This window comes from Anolis sagrei, chromosome 3, assembly GCF_037176765.1.
Source record: "Anolis sagrei isolate rAnoSag1 chromosome 3, rAnoSag1.mat, whole genome shotgun sequence".
NCBI lineage: Eukaryota > Metazoa > Chordata > Lepidosauria > Squamata > Dactyloidae > Anolis > Anolis sagrei.
In genome coordinates this window covers 208,359,325-208,380,413 of record NC_090023.1, presented here as the reverse complement: position 1 = coordinate 208,380,413, position 21,089 = coordinate 208,359,325, and the positions used below count along the sequence as shown (strand labels likewise).

Sequence of the window (21,089 nt, the reverse complement as noted above, 5' to 3'; positions counted from 1 at the left end):
TTTGGAAATCTTTGAGGTTATTGGGGTAACTTACATTCTTTCAGACTTAACAGGGAATTCTTCAGATGGAATTGTGTTAAGAAAACTCTGATAGGGTTGCCACATATCTGAATTGACATTAAGGCATATAAAGCACAACCAGCTTCCAAACAATTATGGATAGGATTGTCCATCAAGGCGAACAACAGGACATCTAGGATTTTTGTTTTTGATCATATACCTTCTCAGTCTTTGTTTTCTCTTGGAGGGGCAGATTGGGCGCTTATTCATGTTCTTTCCATTGGCATGGATGGCAATGGGAAAAACCTTTCTTATTTGCATAAAGTCATTGACTGATCACTGCATTGTTGCAGAAAGTACTTTTAATGGGAGGAGTTGTGAAGTCCTTTTGTCTTCATTACTATAGTCACATTTTGGTACATTTTTAAAAATATGAATACAGGTTGAGCATCCCTAGTCTTGAATTCCAAAATCTGAAATACTCCAAAATAATCCCCGTGGATGCCTTTGTTTTCTGATTATTTAATATGCACAAACTTTGTTTCATGCACAAAATACTTTCAGGCTATCCCTATATGAAACATAAATGAATTTCATATGCATGTATGTCCACACGTGTATATGAAACATAAATGAATTTCATATGTATGTGTGTTCACAGGTGTTCAAAAACCTGAACTTTTGGAAAAAGGATACTCAACATGTACTTAGTTCATTTTGGAGTGTTTTTCAAAATGTAAATTGTTAGCTGTATTTCATTTTAACTGGTGCTTGTAAACTATTTAGATTCCAAACTGAAAGAAGAGCAGGGTGTGAATAAATAAAAATAGTTTGTCTGAATTGGGTAATCAACAATACCATATAATGATGGAAAAGCAGCCTACAAACAAATGTAGTTCTCCATATCATTACTGTACATTAGTGCTCCCCATACCATTATTTAGAGTCAATATTGTGTAGTGGTTTGAACTGTGGTCTAAACTCTAGAGAACCGGGTCAGATCTGACCAAGAAAACCCTATGACAGGTTTGTCTTAGAGTCATTGTAAGCTGGAAATAACTCGAAGGCATACAACTACATCACTATTATTTGCCTACGATACTATCAGCATACATGGTTCCTAATGCGTATCAGATTTAATTCATAAATTTAATGAAGCTGGCAGTGTGAAAAATGGTTTGAGTATAAACTAAATTTAATCACCCATTCTATTTCTATTTTTCATTTCTCCCCCAGTGGATCATCTTGCTACTTGATATACTGTACAGTACATTAAATTCAGTGGTGAATTGATTACCTATTGTCTAGATTCCAGCTTGCCTACTATGGCATTGGCCCAGGTTTATTGTAAGATGTTGCTACATGAGTCAGCATTTTATTCTACTGTGCATGCAAAAGCCAATCATATTCACTACTTTCTGTCCCTTCTCCTTTAGGCTTCATTAGTCTGCCAGCGCTGATCCAACAGGATGATTTGGATACTTCAGCTGTTGTTTTCACCGCTTCCAACCCCTGCTTTGATTGGTCTTATTACTTTTGGAACAACCGTCTTCCTATGGCTGATAACCAAACCAAAACCAATTTCACCCCCGGTTGACTTGAACAAGCAGTCTATTGGCACAGAGGTAAAAGCAAAATCATTAAATGCGTACGCTATTAACAAAAAAAGGAAACTATGAGTTCAGATGTATGAGTTGTTGAGTTTGTTCATCATTATGTATATGCTAATTATGCTTCCACTGGTGTGGTCTTCATTCCTTCTAGAATCTCAGAAAGGGATAAGAAAAGGTTGATCCGAAATTGAGAAGATGTCATTAATAAGACCATTACTAGCTGCTTTTACCTTTATAGATTGACATGGAAGTTTTCATTTTCTCAGTGTAAAGGAAAGAGCAGCATGAGCAAAGGTTATGGTGAAAAAAAGCTTGAATGTAGACTGCTCCATATTCAGATGTCAATCTCAATTTCCACATGTAGGGAGGAGCTAGAAGAAGTGCACTTGTACCTGAAGGCAAACTTCTTTCCTACTACTTTGAGGATGCAAAGACTTCGTATGAAGCTTTCCGTAGAGGACGTTATGTATCAGGTAAGCAATTATTTTATATATATATATATATATATATATATATATATATATATATATATTTGAAACACAACAAGATGAGTCCACAGCAGACATTCTGCTGGCTGTTGTATTAGATCACACGTCGGACACTTCCCAAGTGTCTAGGACTGTGTGATGTATCTGTGAATAATGCATGCAGATCCCAGTAAGGTGGCCTTTTGCAGCTGGCAGATGGTAATTTTGTCAGCTCTGATTGTGTTTAAGTGCAGGCCAAGGTCTTTAGGCACTTCACCCAGTGTGCCGATCATCACTGGGACCGCCTTGACTGTCTTGTGCCAGAGTCTTTGAGTTTATTATTTATTTATTTATTTATTTATTTATTTATTTATATCCTGCTTTTTCTCTCCATACGCAGCTCACAACTATTCAACTTAAAATATACAAATATTGAAACTGTATTAGACAACATTAGTATGAAAATAATCCAGCTTAAAACCATAAAATCATATAAAATTGCATCACAAAATCACAGCAGCCCTTGATGGTCTTTGAGACCTTCGCAAAACCAAAGGCACGTGGTTTATCAGCATTTCAGTAGTAGACTTCATGCCAAATGTAGGTATTGGGGAGACAGAGATGCACTTCTGAGCTGTGTGTTAGGGAAACTATGCACAAAAGGGCAAAGACAGCAATGTTTCTTTCCAGCCACGTATAATGAATAAAATATCTTCACAGTGAGCCATTATGTGGTGGTTTTGACATGACCAACTTATTCTGTGTACAGAAATTGCTAACTATGTGCCTCTCAAACAACTTGTTTTAAAATGGAGCCACTGAAATCTAAAATGGATCCTTTCCTGTTCATTTTAGGCCTCCTTATACATCTGACCAACTATTAAGAAACTGGAAGTTTCATTCAATTTCTGGAACATGAAACTTGAGAGTGAATGATAAGATATGACCTGTCTATTATGACCTCTTTCACACCACATAATTATAGCACTTTGATATTACCATATGTACACATGTATTAGTCTAGAAATTTTAGTCAAGACAGAATCCGGGGAGAGGTGGATGAGCTCCTTCTATCAGCTCCAGTTCCTCATGCGGGGACATGAGAGAAGCCTCCCACAAGGATGATAAAAACATCAAATCATCCAGCCATCCCCTGGGCAACGTCCTTGCAGACAGCCAATTCTCTCACACCAGAAGCGATTTGCAGTTTCTCAAGTTGCTCCTGACACGACAAAAAAAAAAATCACTGCATAAAACCTGGTTCGAGTAATCCACAAGTCAATGTGAATATTGTAACTTAACTCTTATATTTTAAAAGAGACGACCCCTTCTCTGAGTAGAGGGGCAAAAGGTCAGAGCATAGTTTGTCCCTGAAGAACCCAAAAGCACTGACACAGTCTATTGTCCCCTAAAACTGATCACAGTAGCTCTCTTGAGTCCTTGCACATATATAAATAGTACATTGAGCCTTCCACACTTGCTCATGTTAGGGACAAAGAAGCCTGTGAAGTGGGGAAAAATGTGAAGGGTCAACAATAAATATATCTCTTGAGCCAGATATATTTATTGTTTTCTACATCATTTGTAGTTTGGCCTTAAATAGCAACTACTGACACTGTTTTGATGAGTTGCATGCCATGTTCCTTTTAAGATGATTAATCTCAATATCTTTTGCAGAAAATGGTCCTTGCTTGGGATACAGAAAACCAAGGCAACCATATCAGTGGCTCTCTTATCAGCAGGTTGGTAATAAAAGGGTTTGGGTCAAATAATCCAAAAATTCTCAAACACAGAAACTGACTTCTTTTTCTTTTTTATAGGTTCTGGACAGAGCTGAATACTTAGGATCTGGTCTAATACACAAAGGTTGTAAAGCTTCATCAGATCATTTCATTGGTATCTTTGCTCAGAACAGGCCAGAGGTAACTAATGCAGATTACTGTTCAGGTTGTACCTATAATAAGTGCTTGAATTTGCTACAAAATGTGAGAACAGCTAAATCTGTCCATAGTAGGCCCATGTAGCATTATTTTACGTACTATATTTGCCTGGTCTTTTGTTAAGGAGAAATATCTGAATGTGTCTGGCATTCTATCTATATAGTTTGAATTAGTGTGTGATGGGCTAAGCATTCTTTAATGTAAACTGGACATTTAGTTGTTTTTCCCTCTTTTGCTCTTATAGAAATTCCTATAGGTAGTATTTAAAGTTTACAAGTTCAAGTACTCCAATGTAGAACATGATCTTGAAGTCCAATGGGGCAAGTTGCTAATGTATGCTTGATATTAAATATATTAGCATAAATGTGGAATTAATTTTTCATTTCTCTCATAGTGGGTCATATCTGAGCTTGCTTGCTATACTTATTCAATGGTGGCAGTTCCCCTTTATGACACGCTGGGCCCAGAAGCAATTGTATACATTATTAATAAAGGTAAGCATTTTTGTCACTCTATGAGTGAGAATGCTTTCTTATCTTGACTAGTGACTATTAGAAGTGAATTCCAAGTTGTCCTCTCAGCTGTAGAAATGGGTAACCTTTCTCTTTTATTCTGAATTCTTTTTTCCTTAAGTCAGAACTTGATTAACCTTTCCTCACTGTTTCTGTAGTCTCCATAACAGTGGGAACATGATGTTTGGGGCAAAATTGGTGAATGGAAGCCCTCACTGGTGTTTTAATTCCATTTGATGGCTCAGTTTAATGAAACGATATTACTTTGAAATTATGAAAATTGTGCAGTCAAAGATTTCGCATGACAAGAGAACTGTCAGTTCTTAGAAGCAGATTGTCATAAATTTAATGAAGCTGGCAGTGTAAAAAATTGAGATTTCATTACCTGTTCTATTTCTATTGTTAAATGACCCCTAATGATTTTTCAGGAGATGAAAATTAGTTAGGAGTAATCCTAAGAGTATAGCTTGTCAAAACTAAGTGTACAGGAGAATTGATCTCTTGGGATAGCAATGGGCTTCCTGTACTAGTCTGGACATTTTCTCTTGTGCAAAATTTGCAATTGTAGCAGGTAAGGCCCAAACAATAGAAATGTGTGTCATGCTACCCTAATACTCTTTTCTTAAGTTAACTAAAGATGCTTAGAAACTGCAAGTGAAAGAGGGAGGTGCATAGCGTCTTAGCATTGAAACTCTGGTCATAGAGTTTGCTCTTAAACATAACCTGGTGTAAACACAATAGTTGGCTATGGATGAAACATGCCACTTCTATAGTTTAAATAATTCCCACTTATCAGCATTTGTAGTTAAAATTGACATTGGGCATTTAAATTGAGCTTATTTAACTGTAACTGTTCTTGTTAGTTCTGGCATACTTAACTATATGCCAGGGTGGGAATAATGTAGCTCTCCACCTATTGTTAGGCTACACCTCTTGGCATTCCTCATCCTTGGCTATATTCATTATATTGGGTTGGAGTAGTTGTCCTGACAACATCTGGAGGGCTACACAGTTTTCATCTCTTGATATAGGCCACTATTGTCTCTAAAGCAAAAGTGAGATACCTGTGATCTTTCAAAATGTGTTGATTAATGAAGTCCAACAACACTTGGTTCCCATCTGAGCTCTAAAGGACAATTATGGAGATGTGCACTCCTGATAGTGAATTTAAGAGGAATATCAAGTTTTTGTGATTTATGATCAAAACACATCCATGTCTTGATTTTGTGTATCACTCACATGGGTTAGTGACTCACATGAGTGCTAGTAAGTAAACTATCTCTCTGACTTTGTAGTTACTGAAATGACCCCCCCCCCCAAAATATTAGTCAAATATCTTCTATTATTTTGGAAGAACTCAAGACTTGACATACTGGTATGAGAACTAGGATCTCTTTAAAATGGTTATTGAAACTAGAGCCATTTAGTGGAAGCATATATAAGATTTGTTTATTGTTTTTTCTGTTTGGACATATGTGTCAAGGATAGGGGTCTCCTCACCAAATTAAAGCTCTGCTTAAATATCATATGTGTAACTTGGTTTCCTTGTAAAAAATGTAGGTTTTGAATTGTGACATGCGTTTTTACAGCTGACATATCTACAGTGATCTGTGACAAACCAGAGAAGGCACAGGTGGTTCTTGAGAACTGTGAACTAAAGAAGACTCCAGGACTGAAGATAATTATTCTGATGGATCCTTTTGAAGAGAAACTGAAAGAAACAGGAGCTAAAGTGGGAGTTGAAGTTATTTCATTGAAAGATATGGAGGTACTGCATCATGTTGGAGACTGAGTCTATTCTTTCTAGAAACTCTTTTAATAAAACAGTTTGGGGTAGTGCAATTTGTTTACAAGTAGCCTCCGAGTTACAAACATCTGCATTACAAATCTGTATAAATAAAAATATAATGTTCGTTTGTGAGATTAACATAACTCAAAACCACTGGACGAATTGACACAAAATTTAGACACTATACTCCTAACAGAGTGACCAACACTCATAACCCCCCCCCCCAAAAAAAAACAGTAGAAAGGACTTAAAAACAAAAAAAGCTAAATGACAAAAAGCTAAATGATGATAAAGAAAAAAGGGAAGGAAGAGGGAGGGAGGGAAGGAGGGAGGGAGGGAAGGAAGGAAGGAAGGAAGGAAGGAAGGAAGGAAGGAAGGAAGGAAGGAAGGAAAGATTGAAGCATGGAAGCAAAGAGCAAAGGAATGAAGGGAAGAGGTAGAGAAATAAGAAAGGGGAGGAAAAAAGAAGGAAAAGAAAAAGGAGAAAGGAAGGAAAGAGGTAGAGAAGGAAGGAAGGAAAGAAGAAAAAGGAAGGAAGGAAAGAGGGAGCAAAGGGAGGGAAAGAAGGAGAGAAAGAGGGAGGGAAGGTTGGCCACAGCAACATGTGGCAGGTACAGCTAGTGACTCATAATTATGAATGGGAATGAGACAACAGGTAGTGAGAGAAATCTACCCCTCAGAAGGGAAATATGCTCCCGAAAGAGTTATCATGGGGAAAAGTTGTCTGTACTGAGGCTTTATCACCAATCCTTGTTTCCACAGCAAGCCATTTTTTTCAGAATCCAATTATCACTGCGACAGAATGGGAGGTGAAATTTTCTGAACAAGGGCACAGAGAGCAAAACAAACACCACAGGGGTATTAACCCTTTCCTATGCTATCCAAAGTGCGCATGTACACACATACAAACATATATAATTGGAGTTACACTTAAAAATGTTCCTGTTTCAACTTATATGCAAACCTACAGAACCTATCTTGTTCATAACTTGTGGACTGCCTGTATTTAATTTGTATCCCACCAGTTTCCCATCATACATTTAATGACCAGCTTTGAATACAGGGCTGTTCGTAGACTTCCAGGTGCACCTAGAAATTCACATTGAAACAAATCATGTAGGAAATACTAAGAAACTTTTTGGGTGACCTCCATAACCTTCAAGTGTCTGGATACGTTGGACAACAATTCCCCCATTCCAAGCTGGAGTGCTTGGGGGATAAGGGGAATTATACTATAGCTCATTTGGAGAGAAACGGGTTGCAGAAAGCTGACCTCTTTCAGAAATTGGTAGGTTATGATTATGACTTGTCTGTTCACATGCTGGAAAGATGACTGTCTTTCCTCCCATCACTTGTATAGATTTTTCCTATCCCACTTAATATCTCTAAAAAGAAACCCCAAATGGCTATTTTAAGGTCTGTACTGTGTAATAAAAATAAACTGTTCAAATGTTGTTAATAATGCCCATAACCGTTTAATGCCCATGCCATTCTCCATAGATTTTTCTAGGCTGGAATTCTTTATAACAAACCTGGCCCTTAAGTTGGATCTTGAAATGATCATTGTTTTGCCTCAGGATGAGAACTATCCCTTGACTCTCTGCTCCTTTTTAAAGTCTTGCTCCCATTTGAACAACAGATGGGAGTATTAAAAATAAGTGGTGCTGGTATACATGAATTATTTTCAGTCAAGATTTGTCACAGCCTATATGTGAAGCTAAATGTATGTGTACAAGCAAGTACACTATGTAACAAAAACATAAGAAAAATCTGTTCCTGCTTTGAAAGTGTATTTTCTGTTTAATTACTTTGAAAGTAGTTATTAGACTCCAGAAACTTTGTATTTGTGGCTGCATATCCATAATACTCATTTTGGTAGATTTAAAGAGAACAGGGGTGCCTTTTCAGAGGAGCAAGGAGAGCACTTTCATCTTTGGAGGCTTTTAAACAGAGGCTGGATGGCCATCTGTCGGTGGTGCTTTGAATGCAATTTTCCTACTTCTTGGCAGAGGGTTGGACTGGATGGCCCATGAGGTCTCTTCCAACTCTATGAGTCTATGGTTATAAGACACCCCACCCAGTTTGAACATTGCTACCAGAGAAACAAGGGCCCCCGGTGATGCAGCGGATTAAACCACTGGGCTGTTCAACTTGCCGAGCGAAAAGTTGGTGGTTCAAATCTGGGGAGTGGGGTGAGCTCCTTCTGTTTGCCCCAGCTTCTGCAAACCTAGCAGTTTGAAAACATGCAAATGTGAGTAGATCAACAGGTATAGCTTCTGCGGGAAGGTAACAGCGCTCCATGCTATCATGCTGGCCATACGAGCTTGGAGGTGTCTACAGACAATACCGGCTCTTTGGCTTAGAAATTGAGATGAGCACCATCACCCCAAAGTCGGACACAACTAGACTTAATGTCAAAGGAAAACCTTTACCTTTACCTTTTTACCAGAGAAACTATAATGATTTAGAGGAATACATTTGGGGACTAATCTGTGAAAGCCATCTGGCATACTCTTGCAAATCTACACATTTCTAGGCTCCTTTTCATCCTTTTGTAGCATTTAGGTCAAAATATATGGTGGGTTTGCTACATGTTGTTTTTTATCCTTCTACAACCAAAAATTTGTTATGTTCCTTAATGGAAATATGCTATTTCTTAACCTTTCAGTATGCAGGCTGCAAGAACAAAGTTTTTGTAGTTTCATGAACTTTTTCCATGTTTTTATAATAGAAGCAATTAGGAAATGACATTTATAATCCAGGAACAAAAATCATGTTACATAGTGTTACTATTTGAGGTGCCAGCTTCCAGGATCTTCCATCTGGTATGACCATTAGAAGCTTCTGAAAACTGTAGTCTATTATTACTCTTTCGACCACTTCTTCCGAACTTAATTATATACCTCGTAGCTTGGATAACTTGAGATTATTTGCTTATTGAACAGTTTAGATTCCCTCTCTTGTACCATCCATTTTAATCCATACATAATCCTGTTTCTTTTTCCTTCATTCTATAGGCCCTTGGAAGAAGCAACTTGAGCAAACCATTTGTAAGTACTTATTTTTTTCCCAGTTTACTCAAGTGTGATATGATGTATTTGGTGCTACTTAGGACTCATATTGTTATCTAATTTCAGCCTCCCAAACCAGAAGATCTCAGTCTGGTCTGCTTCACCAGTGGAACAACAGGTGGGTGGCTTGAAGCAATGCTATAAACATTGTCATTTGTTGGAAAGTTGTGGGGCAATTTTAGAGTTAATGGAACACATCGGATACTTCTAAGGTGAGAAACTCATAGCAAAAAATAGAACACATGATATATATTTTCTTCAAAATTAGTGTCATCATAACTTCATTGCTTTTAAACTTTGTTAGATTTTAGCTATTCTTGTAAGCCGCTCCGAGCCCCAGGGGAGTGGCGGCATATAAGTTTAAATAATAAATAAATAAATAAATAAATAAAAATATATTTATTGAAGCATGAAGGACACCATGAGTAGTTTGGTTCTTAGATGCCTAATTTCTGAAAGCCAGATCTCATCCTTTATAGGTGACCCGAAAGGAGCCTTGATAACACATGGGGCCGTTGTTGCCAATGCTGCTGCTTTCATGAAGAGCATAGAGGTAAGTTCCATGCTCACGTGTCAAGCTAACTATAGGCTGTATATCAGCCTATTTTAAAATACACATCTGATAATCAGACCTATTCGTAATAAAAATAGCAATAAAACTAACCCATTTAAATTAAACTGTCAAAATTAAGATATCAGTATATTAATCAAACAGTGACATTGTGAGTAAAATTTCAAGCATTACATTTTCATTTGTACTCAGAAATTAACACTACCAGTAGGGGTCTAACTAAGTAGTATTGTTTGGGTTTTCACTTTGTTCAATCATTTGATAGCATTTTTGCAAATTTCAGTTATTTTAGGACAATACAGCTGTATTTGTCCCATGTCCTCTACAGCAGTATCTCACACTGTGCTCCTGCAGATGTTTTGGACTTCAGCTCCCACAATTCCTTACAGCTGGTAAGCCCGCTGGTATTTCTGGGAACTGAAGCCCAAAACACCTGGAGGAGCACAGTTTGAGAAACACTGCTCTACAGGATTTTAAAATATGTTTTCATGGATCTTACATAGCTTTAAGGGGTACAAATGTGTTGTGACCCACCTCAAAGCATGGGGAGAGCTGGATAAGAAATAAAATAATATTTTATAATAATCCCTAACACCAACTGCTGCTCTGAGGCCATAGAGAGAAGAGGGGGCAGCCAGGAAGACAGCTCCATCATGTCTTGTGCAACATCACTTGGGAGCCCATGGAGCCCCCAGTGGCACGGTGGGTTAAACCCCTGCGCCGGCAGGACTAAAGACCGACAGGTCGCAGGTTCGAATCCGGGGAGAGGCGGATGAGCTCCCTCTATCAGCTCTAGCTCCTCATATGGGGACATGAGAGAAGCCTCCCACAAGGATGATAAAAACATCAAATCATCCGGGCGTCCCCTGGGCAACGTCCTTGCAGACGGCCAATTCTCTCACACCAGAAGTGACTTGCAGTTTCTCAAGTCGTTCCTGACATGACAAAAAACAAAAAAACAAAACAAAACAACTTGGGAGCCCCTCAATACATACAGTTTAATAATAATGTAATGCAATAATACTAATAATATATAATATTAATAATGTTGTAAGAAAATATATTCTGGATTTTATACACTACAACTTATGATACCAATATTATAATATACTGGTAGTGTATTATATATATTGTGGTATGATAATATAGTACAATATAATAATATATAATGATATAATAATTGCATATTATGTATTATATATTGCTAATACTATTGCAGTATAATGGTATAGTACAATATGATAATATATATAATACTAATATTGTGCTATGCTAACAATATAAGATATTATAGATACATATGTTAATAATAATATAATGTAATACAATATACTACTAATAATAATACAATATAATAATACTCATAAATATAATACTGATAATATATAATAATATATAATGATAATACTGTTATTGTATATTTGTATATTTTAAGTTGTGATGTTTTTTATTATGAACCACTTGGAGTCTCCATATGGAGAGATAAAGTGGGATATAATTAAATAAATGAGAAGAAATGCAATTGATGTGCACCATAATAGATGTTGATAGTGACCTATAAAGAAGGTCTTCCCTCTCTGTGTTCCTTACCAAATCTAGCTCCTGCTTTAGAGTGCTCATGAAGTTCACATATTAGGTACAATCAGTGTAGACACGTAAGAGTGATTCAGTTAAATCTCCCCTTCTAAAAGAGAAGTAGTTGGCCTGCCCATCCAACTTATACAAATGGTACAAGTTTTCATTAATCTTGTACGGCAATGATGTAATACCACTTGTTTCTTTTCTTCCAGATGACTTCTCCTTGCACGACATCAGACATATCCATGTCATACCTTCCGCTGGCTCACATGTTTGAGAGAGTAGTGCAGGTAAATGACCTCTGAAGTTACCTTTGACCCCTGTGATTCTTCTTGGGGTCTCTACACCTGCATGTGCACGGCTATGAAGTAGGTAGTTTGCTATATTTCATGGACATATGCTGACATGTTTACAGACCCAGTATATTGAGCTAGTGAACGGATAGTGTTCATTTTAGGCCTCCTTATACATCTGACCAACTATTAAGAAACTGGAAGCTTAATCTGACAAAATGACATACTCAACAAATACATTGTAAATAATGCAATAAGACATGGAAGAAATGAATTTCTCAAGTTGTTTCTGAAACTATTAGAACCACATGTGTAATGTGTAATGTGAAAGGGCACCTGGTGGTCTAATGTAAAGTATAGTATCTGGTGTAGCTAAAGGTTTTTGCTGTAGTAGCAACTGGAAAGCAGCAAGAAAAATAAATAAAATGCAAAGGAAGAATTTAGCGCACCTACTTCATCAACAAAACTGTCAGCTGCCAGTTGATGAATGTTTAACTTAAATAAAGATCCAAAAAAGATCAGATAAAATCAGGTTTTGTCTATTCTTACTCAGAATAGACAATAGATTTGGCAATACCTTGTCAATGATAAACATCTATGTCATCACAAAGGTCTTTAAGGGTCCAACTTGCAGCTGTCAATCATTGAGTACTGAATGATATAATGAAGGCAGTTCTGCTTACATTTCAGACTGTGCTCTACAGCAATGGAGGGAAAGTGGGATTCTTCCAAGGAGATATCAGACTTCTAACGGATGATATGAAAGTTTTGAAGCCAACAATTTTTCCAGTAGTGCCAAGGCTACTCAATAGGATCTATGACAAGGTAAAATATTGAGCTGTTATAAAGCTGTTGCCACTTTGATTCTGTCCATTGCAACACACATGGTAGCAGTTGCTTTCCCAGTTAGATTTCACTTCCTAAAAATCTAGGTTTTGCAAGAATCTTTAACACCAGATTGCAATCTCATTAGCAAAGGCAATGGGGCAGTTCCATAATATGTTTGAGATGTGTTGCAGCTGTTTAATGTGCCAGCACAATATCTAGGATTGGACAAGGAAGCAGTGATATAAAAAATGTATATGAATAGATTTTTGTGGAAAATCATGAGAAGTCTAAAATAACTTTCATAATATTGTGTACAAATCTCTTGTAGATACAAAGTGGTGCTGACACACAGTTCAAGAAATGCTTGCTAAACATTGCTGTGGCTAGGAAGCATGCTGAAGTGAAACAGGGCATCCTACGAAATACCAGCATCTGGGACAAGCTAGTGTTCAAGAAAATCCAAGTATGTTTGTCCCTTTGCAATTTCCATCATGTGTACAGTAATGTGTACTGATGCTAAGAAATAAACATGCTGGAGATAATAGTTTAACCATTTATTTGCTGTTTTAACAGGACATCATGGGTGGGAAAGTGCGGATAGTAGTCACCGGAGCTGCTCCAATATCTCCATGTGTTCTAAAATTCCTCAGAGCAGCATTTGGATGTCATGTAAGACTAAAACTTGTATGCCTTCACCGCCAGAGCATTAGTTGACTTTCTGAGTCTGCTTGTTGATGCGTTGTCATCATCTTGCCCATTTGTTAAAATATCATGTGGATGAATGGATTTAACCAGGGTTGAAAGAGCTTCCAGTTCTGTTGGGAAACTACCTGATAAGCTGTGTAGATGATTACATAGGAAATACTGGAACCAGTGTGATGCCTGGATGATGATTACATAAACAAAAGAGCATTGATAAACATTAAGTGCTTTCTTTCATGCAGTTTTGTGGGAGTTTGTTGTTTGGCTGCTGCACTTTGAAAGTTGATTTGATCTATATTAAAAGGTCAGTGTAGCTGGGCCCTTATTCAGAAGTAGTTTGGCTCTGCTTTCCCGTTCAGTTGAGATGAGCATGACTTGTCCAAAGCCACACATCTGGTTTCTGTGGTTCGGTGGGATTTTGAACCTTTGTTTTCAGGAATACTACACCAGCACTCAAACCACTGAACAGGCAATTTCTCTAGCAACAGATATTCTCCTAGCTCGTGGGATTCTGGAGAATTTGCCATCCCTATATCATATGTTTTTATGTATGAGGTAGAGTGGGAATGGTTACAGGTTAAAGAACATGTTTAAGAACCCTTTTGAATAGGAAAAGTCTAATGAAATTATGTTGTTTGATGTAATGACTTGTGCTAGGAACAGCAAAACTGTCTCTTTTCAAGAGCTGCATCAAATCATGTATTTGTCTTCTTAACCAGGTTTTTGAAGCATATGGCCAGACAGAATGCACAGCTGGCTGTACTTTCTCATTGCCAGGAGACTGGAAAACAGGTATGAAGTGAAGTTCAGTCTGGAATTCAAATATTAGGAGGCAAGAAAATCAAAATCTTCACCAGTTACAAGAATCTAATCCTTTTTTTTTTTTTTTGGAGGGAGGAGAGGCTTTAGTTCTTTAACTCTACCCTGTTACTTTTTCACATAACTATTGTAAATTCTGCAGCAGTATTTTTTATTCTTCCTCTTTTTGATCGTGCAATTGACACTCCAGTTTCTTACCAATACGGTCCAGATGTGATTGAAGTTTTCATTTCCATTAGGGAGGCAGATGGAAGAGGCTGCTATAGGGCTATCTAAGTCTGTCCTCTGCAATATGGGGCTCCCTATAAAGTTTGCACTGCAATTCTAACAAAATCAGTTGCTCTGCATCCCCTTTGGGGTTGGGAAGGGCAGAATATAAACATGGCAAATAAATAAATAAATTGGACCAGTGGGTGTTGTAGTCCAAAATATCTGGAAGTCATTGGGTTACATACTTTAAAAATACTGGAAGAGATCCCATAACTGCTTTTTTATTTTATTTTATTTATGGCATTTCTAACCTGCCTTTCTCTACCTTGGAGGGGACTCAAGGCGGCTTACATGTAGGCAACCATACGAAGCCATAGGATATATATAATTACATATATTTAAATAGAATTAAAATACATTAAAACAGTTCAAAAACATATAAAACAATGCATCAGCAGTTAACCATGTCATCCTTAAACATAATCCGCCCATTCCAGTTAGTTAGTGCACATCAATTCCATATCTATCTATTTCTCAAGTACCCCAAAGACTTGGTCACAAAGCCATGTTTTTACTTTCTTACGGAAGGTCAGGAGGGAGGGGACTGATCCGATGTCCCTGGGGAGGGAATTCAACAGCCAGAATTCTAATATGAAGTTTAAAAAGTTATTTTAGAACACAAAGTGTAGCGAAAAGGAATGGGTTGGGATAGCTGTAGCCATTCTTGCCCAATTTTCTTTTTACAAGTTTCTGTTCTGAACAAGTAATTGTCAATTATTGCACCAAGATCAAATGGATGATCCTGAGTCACCATTTTTCTCATAGGTCATGTTGGACCCCCCCTAGCCTGCAACATCATAAAACTTGAAGATGTTCCTGAAATGAACTACTTTGCATCAAACAATGAAGGGGAGGTAAGCATTCGTTTTTGCTACAACACTGTGTGAATTTGTTTAAAATTAGAAGATTAACATTCATTTTGTGTTCTTCCTTCTTTAGGTTTGCATTAAAGGGCCAAATGTATTCAAAGGTTACCTGAAGGATGACAAAAAAACAGCGGAAGCACTTGATAACAATGGGTGGCTTCATACTGGAGATATTGGGAAATGGCTGCCGGTAAGGGCTGAACATATCAAAAATCTTGTGGGCCGAATCTGAAAAACTTCCGTCCTTCAAAAAGAGAAGGGAGACCAATGTTCCTAAAATACATAGTGCTGGATATAGTGCTGGATATAAAAGGCAAAATCATATCAAGTGATTTTGCCTTCTAGGCTGAATTTTGGTCTATAGAAGTAAGCATGTCCTATGCAGACTTGAAGCCATAAAAATGTGTAATATCACTCCAAGCTTGCACTAGCCAATTCTTTTTTAGCTGTTGCAGAACAGTGTAATATGCAAGCTATTAGGGCTGTCCAACCATGGAAAAATTTGTTTCTAAATTCAATTCGTTTTTAGGGGTTTTTTTGCGTTTCGTTATTTAAAAGAATTCCGAAATTTTTCTTTTAAAAAGTTCGATATTTACGAAATTTCGGAAATTACGAAACAATTTCGAAACAATAACGAATCGATTCGTTAATGGCGGACGCGATTGCGCAATACGCTAAAAAACCCTCCAAATGGGTCAGGGGGGACTTCTGAAGCTTCCCTCTCCCTCTGTTGTTGACTGTTGGTGTGATAATTTTTTTTATCACTGATAAAACAAACAACGACTATAAAACTTGCACCAGACGTACGGAAATAATAACGAAATAATAACGAAACAATTTCGAAACAATTACGAAACAATTTTGAAACAATTTCGAAACGAATTGGAAAAATTCGTTTCGTTTTTTAGTTGCTCCCGAATGGTTCAATATCGCTTCGTTATAAAAAAAAATAACGAATTAATAACGAATTACGAAATTAACGAATGAAACCGCCCAGCCCTACAAGCTATAGTTGAAGAGTGGAATGTGAAACTGGTCTCAGAGAACTGACGTTGACACTTGGTTCCTAGCTTCTGGAATTACATGGTATATTAACAAAAACTATTGCACACAGCCACATAGTGGGTGGTAGGAGTTAGACTGCAGTCCATCCACCAGCAGATCACAGAATGCTTGTCATTGGGTAAGATTTTTCTAAAGAATGCTATACTGGGCAAAGTTCTGCTTCAGCCATCATATTGATATATGCCACCAAGTCAGTTTTGACTTATGGTAACCCTCTGAATGGGAGACCTCCCAAGATCCCCAGGCATCAACTGCCTTGTTCAGGTCCTGCAAATTCAAGGCCATGGCTTGTTTGATTAACCCAATCCACCTGTAGTGTGGTTTCCAACTTTTATTATTGCCTTTCATTTTCCCAAGTATCATTACTACCTGTTAACGCCAAATCAGTACTCTTGCTTAGCAGATTTGTTTTGCCTTCACAGCTGAGAAACTGAAATATTTAATTCAGGCATACTGTATATAAGCCACAGGGATTTAAATAAAAAACCAAGGGTAAAGCTGGTTTACTTCTATTTAAATACTTTAGCACTAGCTGCATGAAATCATTCTTAACCTTTATAGTAATTATGGAAGGTCTGCACATTTCTTGCACTCATCATTTGGGTTCTAAATTGCAGAAGTGGAATCCCTCTGGTGATGATTGCAGCATTATTCATACACCACACAATGACTAGTAGTATGAAGATTAGGAGAGGGGGTAAGGACAATGTTGATATTGGGCCACATTCTGCTATACTAAGACTACATTTGTACACTGTAATATTTACAAAAAAAAAAATCAGTTTTTCACAACCAATTGAAGACTTGTGATTTTTTTTTGGGGGGGGGGGGGGGGCTTGGAGTAGCATGTGTAGCTGCTCCAAGCTGTTTAGGGAGTCCTGAGGCAACAAAAGAGGTCATTGGACTACAATACAGTTGCTTAGTCCTGTATTGGCAATAGTAAAATACTGGATGGTATGGAAAGCACCATAATGGCCAAAGTTGGTGCTCTTTCTTGGACAGAGCTGTGTATTTCAGGTAGCTTGCCACAGGTGCAATGCAAAATACTAGCACATTACCAGAAAAAGTCACCAACTGTCCATTTGGCTTGTTTATTTATTTATTTTTCCCAACCTCGTAGAAGACTCAAGGCATTTTAGAGGGGAAGCGTGTGTGCATCTTTATGTGATTGTGTTCTTTAGTACCTATAGTAGCAAAATGCCTTGGGCTGAACTGAAGTGACAGTTGTAATCTGTAACTCGCAGTTACAATTAGGAGGACTTTACTTATGCCATGTTAGGTTTATATGCTACTGTTTGCCCCTTAAAATGCCAGCTTCTGTGGTGTTTAGATTAAAAAGACAGCCTGGTTCGGCCAATTTATCTTCTAGAACGTATTTGTGGGAAATGGCTTTAGTTTGGAATCCTAAAAAACTAAGTAGGTTAATAACTGAGCATAATAACTAAGACTAAAAGCTACTCTTGTACTTTATGAAGCTGGAATTGCTTTATAAAGCTGCCATGTTATTCTCTGGATGACACAGAGAAACAATCCGCATGGTTACTTATTCCCATGTGCCAGCTCATGTGCAGGTGTTCTAAGTACAAAGTCCTTTTCCATTAATAAAAGGTGCTTATTGTGAGGTGAAACATCAGCAACAGGCTTGAGAAGGAACTCAAGTGAGGCCGCAGAAACTTTGAACTTAAACCCCGTGCATATGAGTTGGAACACAGAAATGAACCCAGTAGTGTGGATTGTTTCTCGTGGTAGGTACCACCCCCCACATTTTTTCGTTTTCTTCCTCTTTAGAGTCACATTACAAGTACATGATTTGGTGATATATTAAAATTGAATTTGGTAATAAACTACAAGCAGATCTGTTTTTCTCCCTTTCATACAACATTTTTTGGTAGACTGGGGCACTGAAGATCATCGACAGAAAAAAGAACATCTTCAAATTAGCTCAGGGAGAATACATTGCACCTGAAAAGATTGAAAACATCTACATCAGAAGTAGTCCCGTGGCACAGGTCTTTGTACATGGAGAGAGTCTACAGGTGAGCCATAGTCCTTAAAGCAATATCATGAAGAGTGGTGGTGTCTTGTTTGCTCTCAGCAAGATGCTCAAATCTGAATAATCAAATTAAAACATGATTTGCTGCTGAGCAGGACATCTGCAACATTATAATAAACTACATACTCAAAAACCACAGACTTCCTTCTCAAAAAGATATATGAGCTTTTTTCACCCCAAGGGGCAGATTTAAGGGGATTGTTTTCTGTTAACAAAATATGAAAGGTTTTCTGTTCCTGGCTTGAAAGTGTTATTTCCTGTGTAATTGTATAGTACCTACTTTGAAAGTAGTTTTTATACTCCAGGAACTTTTCTTTGAGACTGCAACAAACTATCGAATTGGGTCCCTCTAGGGAGAGGGTGGGTTATAAATGAAGTGTTGTTGTTGTTGAAAAACTGTAGCAAAATGTGCTGCAGGATGTCTCGCAAAAGCAACCTTTTTGCAGTTTAATAAACTTTTCAAATGACATTTATGACACAGGAAAAAAAATGTGTTACAAAGTGTAATGTGGTCACACCTCCACATTTGCTGGGAGTGGGGCACAGGACCCCCCCCCCACCTCAAAAAAAAGCCCCAAAACAAAACACAACAACTCCTCTCTGAGTCTTTTTCACACAATACTTGATTTAAAAGATTTCACTTTTTGAAATCTCTAAGCCCTTCAACACAATGCCATGGTTTGAATATTTATCTGCTTTCTCAAACAGTCCTTCCTGGTGGGTGTGGTTGTTCCTGATCCAGAGACACTTCCAGAGTTTGCAAAGAAACTGGGAGTAAATGGTTCATATGAAGAACTCTGTAAAAATGAAGTAAGTGCCACTCTTCTCTTATTGAAAATTGGCGTCTTTCATTTGAAGTGAGCTTGCGTTAACTCCTCTTCAAATGAAGGTGGAAATTGTTTCAAGGATCTTACATGCTATTCAATGGTTAGGTGTAAATTTGTTTGAAAATATTGGCTTCTCATATGAAACTTGGTATGGTAAACTATGGTCTCTCACTTAAAACTTCCAAGAAGATTTAAGCAGTGGAGCTTTAACGAAGATGGAAAGGAAATGAGTGCACAATGCAACAGAAATTCTGATGTGGAATTTGTATCCTGGGGGTGGTACAATGAGGCGAATGACAGGAGGGAGTTTAAGCAGACATAGGCAACATGTGGCCTTCCATATTTTGTTGGACTTCACCTCCAGATGGATTAATTGCACTTTTTGCCAGCCTAAATCTCTGGTTTTGCAGTTTGGTCTTTTTTCCCCTCTAAAAATTGTTACCCTTCCCTTATCTAAAAGTTGTAAAATACCACTTGTTAAAAAAATAAACTTCCTGTTTCCTCTAGGCAGTGAAAAAAGCCATCTTGATGGACATGGTCAGGTTGGGAAAAGAAGCAGGTCTCAAGTCCTTTGAACAGGTGAGTAGCTATTCATCAAGCAATTTTCTCAAGGCTACTGCTGTTAAATGGCTTTGGATATAGTGAGCTCAAATGCAAAATTGGAAAGATGTGATACAGCAATTTAAGAATAGGCTAAAAGAATACATTTTTATATTCTGTTCTTTTCATATTTCTATACTGTAGTAGAGTTGGTTTTGAATCCAGTTCTTCATCCCAATTAGATGAGAACCAAGGGGAATTTTAGTAAATAAAATATGTAAGTTCTGTTCATTCAGTGTGTCTGCAGTATCTAGGACTAATCATTAGATTTAGATTTGCAATCCTAACAATGGGCTTTGTAGATAGTGGTGGATAAACTCTTGTCAACATGGAATATATAAATAGCTAACTCATACCATGGCATGCCAAATCCAGTTTAGCTAGTCAGTTCAAACATCAGTTTTTTGGCATATCAAACATGTTCAACGTTCATTTTCATCACAAACTATTTTTTGCAACCAGGTGAAAGACATCTACCTTCATTCAGAAATGTTCACGGTTGAAAACGGACTCTTAACTCCAACACTGAAAGCAAAGAGAACAGAAGTATCCAAGCACTTCAGGAATCAAATTGATGCACTATACACTTCTAATATGTAGGGATTGGGAAGAAATAAAAGTTACCTCGGCTAAATGTGTTTACGATGGACTATGCAAGCATTTCCCGAGGCACTGGAAGATCATTTCCTATTTATAGAAAAATAAACACCCATGCTTGGCTAATGTATCACCAGGTTGCAGTGCACCTTGCATAAAAATGGTTAAGGTGTTCAAGTGGAGCAGGTGGTTTGTTTTGCACAAAACATATTGGGAAGCTGTTTTGCCACAATACTTCATCACACAACCCTAATAGAAATGAAGAGGCCTTATGGTTTGAATAGTTGGAATGTATGGCTGTTCATTCTGAAGTGGAACAGTCTGCCTCCACTTGACCAAAGTTATGATTAAATGCTAATTTAATCTGCTCCTTTCTCAGTGGCTGTACACTAAGTAAGGGTATGTAATATATTATCATCTCCTCAGTATCTTAATTTGTATAGTCATGTTTGTATAATATTTTTTTCTGAGGAAAGCTATGCGCTTCATCATCCTGCGATAGACACTCAAATGTTTTAACATCAAATGTACATATCCTCTTTCTATCCAAATACTGTTGAGGCACAAACTGATTGTATTACTGAAAAAAATATGAATGTGAAAAATAAAGAAATTGCACTTTTGGAAA

At 37.5% G+C, this 21,089-nt stretch overlaps 1 protein-coding gene across 3 annotated transcripts in view; it reads left to right on the top strand.

Annotated features, from left to right (window-relative positions):
- The window catches only part of ACSL5 (acyl-CoA synthetase long chain family member 5), a 56,122-nt gene extending 35,033 nt beyond the window's left edge, over window positions 1-21,089 (top strand). For all 3 annotated transcript variants that reach the window (XM_067465844.1, XM_067465843.1, XM_067465842.1), the window contains exons 2-21: window positions 1,437-1,625; window positions 1,978-2,086; window positions 3,758-3,822; window positions 3,901-4,002; window positions 4,415-4,514; window positions 6,122-6,300; window positions 9,339-9,371; window positions 9,459-9,510; window positions 9,872-9,945; window positions 11,754-11,831; window positions 12,525-12,659; window positions 12,991-13,125; window positions 13,236-13,331; window positions 14,084-14,156; window positions 15,219-15,307; window positions 15,393-15,509; window positions 18,277-18,420; window positions 19,146-19,247; window positions 19,772-19,843; window positions 20,327-21,089. In XM_067465844.1, the coding sequence (XP_067321945.1) occupies window positions 1,470-1,625; window positions 1,978-2,086; window positions 3,758-3,822; window positions 3,901-4,002; window positions 4,415-4,514; window positions 6,122-6,300; window positions 9,339-9,371; window positions 9,459-9,510; window positions 9,872-9,945; window positions 11,754-11,831; window positions 12,525-12,659; window positions 12,991-13,125; window positions 13,236-13,331; window positions 14,084-14,156; window positions 15,219-15,307; window positions 15,393-15,509; window positions 18,277-18,420; window positions 19,146-19,247; window positions 19,772-19,843; window positions 20,327-20,464 (2,049 nt within the window). In that variant the 5' untranslated portion in view covers window positions 1,437-1,469 and the 3' untranslated portion in view covers window positions 20,465-21,089. The remainder of the gene's footprint in view (window positions 1-1,436; window positions 1,626-1,977; window positions 2,087-3,757; window positions 3,823-3,900; window positions 4,003-4,414; window positions 4,515-6,121; window positions 6,301-9,338; window positions 9,372-9,458; window positions 9,511-9,871; window positions 9,946-11,753; window positions 11,832-12,524; window positions 12,660-12,990; window positions 13,126-13,235; window positions 13,332-14,083; window positions 14,157-15,218; window positions 15,308-15,392; window positions 15,510-18,276; window positions 18,421-19,145; window positions 19,248-19,771; window positions 19,844-20,326) is intronic.